At 30.9% G+C, this 6,000-nt stretch overlaps 1 protein-coding gene across 1 annotated transcript in view; it reads right to left on the bottom strand.

Moving 5' to 3' along the window:
- The window catches only part of LOC139493011 (coiled-coil domain-containing protein 78-like), a gene marked incomplete in the record, with an annotated part of 31,252 nt that overhangs the window by 17,329 nt on the left and 7,923 nt on the right, over positions 1–6,000 (bottom strand). The window contains 4 exon segments of the mRNA XM_071281156.1: positions 1,726–1,860; positions 3,107–3,281; positions 4,340–4,536; positions 5,221–5,253. Coding sequence (XP_071137257.1) covers positions 1,726–1,860; positions 3,107–3,281; positions 4,340–4,536; positions 5,221–5,253 — 540 coding nt within the window.

The following is a 6,000-nucleotide window of genomic DNA, read 5'->3' as shown; positions in this document are numbered from 1 at the left end:
AAACACATCACACGGTATAGCTGACTTATATAAACCCTGAAACCAAATTTAAGATATCCTTGTATTTTTGTTTCTGAGAAAAATGTGATGAAAATTTTCAACTTGGCTATTATGTGAAAAATCATACAAGTGTTTGGTAAACAGGAAGTTGTTGAGTAATGAATCTGAAAACGTATCACACGGTATAGCTGATCAAATTTCAGAAATCCTTGTATTGTAGTTCCTGAGAAAAATGTGACGAAAAATATTCATGAAATGGAGGGACTGACAGAAGGATGGACAGACAGAGGTAAAACAGTATACCCCCCCCCCCTTTTTTTTTTTAAAGCAGGGGTGTAACAAATGAATAATTACCACTGTTGCACTCATGTCAAACACTCAAGTAAAAGTTTGGGGATAAATCTGAAGAACATAAATCTTTCAGAAACATAATAAACACTGAAATCACAGCTAGTAAAAAGATGTACCAATCAAAGGTCACTGAGTTCAAAAGACATTTTTTTAAATACCACCGCTGGGTTTTAACTTACAAAATCAATGTTGACAGGCTAGTTATTGCTGTAGAATAACTACTAAAACCATTAAGCCACCTGGAGGCCAGTTTCATGTTAATTTGATTCTTGGTCAATTGTTTCAATTTGTCTATGAAGCAAAAACTTCGGGATACTTTTGTGAAAGACTCATTTGTCTGAGTTGAAATGATCATACAGATGTAAAATTGAAAAAAAAAAGAAAAGCAACTCTTTAAAACCCACAAATGTAATGCAAACAAGCCTTGAAAAGGCAAAGCAGAAGATAAATAACAAGGCTCCAATCTTAACCTTCTAAATAAATATCTAGCTGCTATTATTGTTTTCTGGAGAGAATGACAGGTCCTTTTAAATGAATGATTTTTTTTCCAATTTCAGATTGTTTAAAGAGAGCTGTGGTGTAGTGGTTAGTGCATCGGACTACTAACACAAAGGTTCCTGGTTCGATTCCCGTTCGGGATGAAAATTTCAGGGACTGATTTTCGGCTCTCCTTTGACACCATTTGCGAGTATGGTCTTGAGGAAACAATGATAGTCCTTCGGAAGGGGACGATAAATGGCTGACCCGTGTTAAGAGAGAGACATATCTCTTGCACGTTAAAGACACCCTTGTAGATTTTGAAAAAGTGTAGGCTAATGCCGCTACAAGGCATTCACTCACTCAAAGTGGATAGGGATCAATATAAGTTGCAAAACTTGGTTTCCAATCCACTATAAATAAATATGTTTAAACTAATTGTAGTTGGAATTAAATTGTGGATCTACAATTGCAAGCACCCATCCATTTTTATTATATGTATTTGTTACTATCATGTACATGTCTATACTAAAATAAAAAGACCTCCTCTTTTAGTGAGTTTGTAAATTACAAGATAAACCACTAGTGTGTTCACTTTCCTAGAAAGAAGGCAATTTGATATGGCAAGGATTGGTTGATTATTTTGTGTTTAACACCACTTTCAACACTAATGGGCTATTTTGTGGTGTTCAGCTTTATTGGTGGAGGAAGCCTGAGTAGCAAGCTTAAGTAAATTGGTTAACATATTTTATTTTATGCTGTAAGTCTTTCAAATGTTAAAAAGTGAAAGAGTGTCCTGCAGACACAAGAATGATTCAAATAAAACTGGAGCCTCATGATAAAGTGTTGAAAGATACACCAAACATGTTATATTAGTGACTTCATAACGTTTCCTACATTTTCTGTTTCTAGCTGCCTGATGGTCTCCTTTATGTCATTTAGATTGGAGACTTTGGTGTCCATTGTTGAAGGTCCTACTCCACTTTGTTGTTGTAACTCTAATATCCTGGCCCTGTACTGGGTTATCAAGTTCTGCAAAGACAAAATTCAAAAGGTCAGCTCAACTTTTTTTTTATTTATTAAGGTAAAATTAAAGCAAACATCTATATACTGTAAATTCAGAAATTATTGTGTGCATTTATTATTGCGATTTTGTCATATTAGACTTAAATGCGATTTTAATTTTACGATTTTGAGAAAAGTCCTGTTTAATTCATACAAATTATTCAAAATGTGAGTTTAAATTATTGCGATTACAACTCTGTCGCATATTTCGCAATGATTAAAACATCGCAATAATTTCTGAATTTACATTATTCAAAGTCTTCTAGAAGAAGATATAATCAAATGTCAATTTACTTTAAGACATATTTGACTGATCTCTATTTCAACAAGATTAACATGGCAGTTGTAACTAATAGAGCAGTTACTGCTTACCCTTCCAAAGCATTGGCCTTGCAGTCATAAAAATTTTGAGCAGAATAATCATACTCAGATCCAGAACTCAACCAATCAAATTATTGGATTTGGTGTATCAAGCACAAATTTTGTAAACTGAGTACAGATTAAAGTTTTATGACCGATGGCCCTGGAGTTTGCCAAATGTTTTTGGTGTAGTGTGTAGTTCCACCATTAGGACTGTACTCATATAATATCATTAATCTATCTCAAAAACTTTCAAGAACAACATTTGGACAGACATATAAAAAAAATACTGCTTAATTTATTCATATAAAAATGACAAATCAGTAACTTCAGATGTAATACCACCAAATCATGGTACGTCACATCCGGTTGTATACGAAAATCGGTAAAAAAAAAATTCCATGAATTTGACAGTGGTAGGTAATTAATTTTACATTTTATTGCAGTAAAACATTTTCTGTGTCATAAACATATGGCTTGGGTATTTCAGAGCACCCTTATTTTTTTATCTGGGGTGTCTATAGAATATTTTGGAAACTTGAGATTACATGGTTACTAAATCTTGTACACAGGTTAAATAAGGGAAGAAATTTGATTGGTTAACTTCCAGTGATGGTTATTTTCTTATATGCAATGAAATGTCATGTGAAATTTTTTCTATAGTACTGGACAGGATAAAACTTTACTCATGCCAAGTATTTCTTTATTTGAAACAAAGATAAATTCTGCACATTTTTTTGAAAAGTGCAAATTTAACAAAGACTAATAGGGGAAAATCATTGGTGGTATTACACCTTCACACAAATTATCAAATTAAACACAATTTATACTTCTAATTCAACCTAAAATTTACCTGTGCATATAAATCATTTACAATTGGAAAGTTCTTAACTTGTCCAACTCTAGTTGCAAATGTGAGTATTGGAGACAAAGTATTTGGATCTGATTGAGGTTTCAGACACAACAAAGCTGTAGTTTTACAATTTCCACCTAATTCTTCCTTCAGCAAATGGGTCAACTTGGAATCTCTGGAAATATAAGGTGAACAAAATTTAAATACTATTTGGCTTTTCACAAGACAAATATTTGACCAATTTTATAAAGTATTCATATCACTGTGTTTAAGTTCTTTTCATCATGTTTTTTTCTTTTCAATATTGATGTATTACACAGGTGGTATTTGTTTTAGGTGCAATGCTTTGGATCTTGGTTCCTACTCTGCAATCAATTTCCTATATGTAGCAATTTATCTTGTGTAAATTATTAGAGGAATTTTAGTTGATGACAATATGTGTACCTATTAGATAGTCTAAGTTAATTTCACTCTGTGCACATTTTTGATTCTGCATACAATTTCCCACAGCCCAACTTATATTTTTCTCAGATAATATAGTATAGTAACTAGTACAGGGCTAATCATACTTCATGCAATCAGATCCCGCCAATTTAAAATTTGATCTGGTAATAAAGCTTAGAATGCTTGGGGTGACTTTATTTCAGAACTAAAGTACCAGAGCTCTATCAAAGCATTTTTGGTTTCACTATCTGATATTTCATCCAGCAGATGTTCATAAAAAAATTAGAATGGAATCTTTATTCAAGCCTTTTTGTAAATTATTAGAGGAATTTTAGTTGATGACAATATGTGTACCTATTATATAGTCTAAGTTAATTTCACTCTGTGCACATTTTTAAATTCAATTGACTTATTGATGTATAGTTACCATTTTCATTTATTCTCATGCTCATCCCATTTAACCATTATTATAAAACTCTATTTAGGGATGCTGTTTATAAGAGATAACAAAAATATGTGTATGTAGGACACCATGCCCTGTGAGACTGTTAGGTTTCCATGTAGCGAACTGTGAGTCTTGCTCAAAACCCAGAGAATGGAAATGGGGAATATGTCAAGGAGACAACAACCAAACCAAAGAGCAGACAACAGCCAAAGGCCACAAATGGGTCTTCAAAGCAGAGAGAAAATCAAGCACCTTGGAATTTGGAAAGCTCTTAGATGTTCTCACTTCATGAACCTGTGATTATCATAGAATGAATTAACTGTTATTATACAACCCAAACTTACCTATAACTGATGACTCTATCTGGAAATGGGTTGCTGGCTAAGGAGGTTATGACAGAATTGAATGCTATAAGTCCTTTACTTAAAGTGGAAGTCTCTCTCTGCCTAAGGTATGATGGATTATCAGATAACTTCTCTAGCCCAGGGATTTCTACTATAGTAAACCGAGACTTGCTGCTGTTCCTATCATTTCCAACTTCCTACAACATATAACACATTTATTTTAATAAGTTATTACTAAAATTCTATTCAATTTTCATTTAAATCCTGCAATTTGTTACTGTTTTAAGTAAACAGCTAAAAGTAATTTATTCACAAATTTATATGGAAATCTTGCTAAAGAAAACAAAAAAGAATTAAAAAATCATTAAATATCTAATGATTATTTTCATAATGATTTTTTTTAAAGAAGAAACTTTTTATTCTAATGAGATATAAAATTTGTGGAATTTTGGAATCATGACCATGCTGTGAGCCTGTGAATTTTTCAGTGATCACATATTTCTGTAGATATATCTATTAAATCATAAGTAAAATGTAAAAGAGAAAAATACCAATATTTTTTTTCTTAAGTTTTCATTAAGAAAGTGTTCAAATAATAAGGAGAATAAAACAACGATAAACATGTGTATTATTCTCACTTTCAAACACCAAGAAAATAGTATATGAAAGATGTGACACATTCTGTAATCATCACCATATGAAATATTTTCCATGTCTTCCAAGTGTCTCATGAAATATTTTCCATGTCTTCAAGTGTCTTTAAGTAATTGATTTAATTTTTGTAAATTAATACATAAGTGTTGGAAAATATGATGTAGCTAACATTTCAACAATAATAAAATAAAAAACTATAAACATTAACGAATATAAACTAAAATTACCTCAAAATCATGACCATCTTCTGTTATAATATCCTACCACAAACACATTGAAAAGAGTTTATGAAGAATTCATAAAAATTATCCAGTGTATTGAAATGTTAAAGTCAAATCTTTTATCAATTGAAATTAAACCGAATTATTTATTGAATGATTCTATCTACTATGAAACACACAATTAAAAACAACATTATATAAATCACAAAAGGTCAAAATTTTCAGTTTAAGGACTAAAATATTATCATTACCTTTTATTTAACAGGTAAAAATCACCAAAAGGCTATGATAGATTGTAAACAAAGTTTGATTCGGACAGACAGTATCAATGTATAAGATAAGGTGTAATATTTACCGATAGAATATTTATGTAACTCAGGTGAACAAGGTGGACTTTTATTAAAAGAATTTCTTTGATAAAGAGAAAATTGAATGATGATGAATAACAAAGAGATTTCAAAGGGTTTCTTTAGTTGTATTCATTCTGTACAGTTTACTTTCCCTACATTTGAATAAGCATGCATGTTTAAATAACATCCATTTCTAAGTGAAAACCAATGATGTGTAAAAGCATTCAATATCACTAGTCAATACCAATAGAAATATATACTAAATAAATTTTATTGATTTTTCATGCTGCATGTATATAGAAATACAAACACAAAGTTTCTAAAAGAGATAAGTAACAAGTATTTAGATATTGAATGTTATCTAAATCTAGTATACTGACTGGGTTGACATTTCAACTTTGTTTTGATTTTTAATATTCAGAAATTTTTTAATTGA

The sequence above is a fragment of the Mytilus edulis genome, chromosome 1, assembly GCF_963676685.1.
Source record: "Mytilus edulis chromosome 1, xbMytEdul2.2, whole genome shotgun sequence".
NCBI classification, from domain to species: Eukaryota; Metazoa; Mollusca; class Bivalvia; order Mytilida; family Mytilidae; genus Mytilus; species Mytilus edulis.
This window is presented reverse-complemented; position numbering and strand designations above follow the sequence as displayed.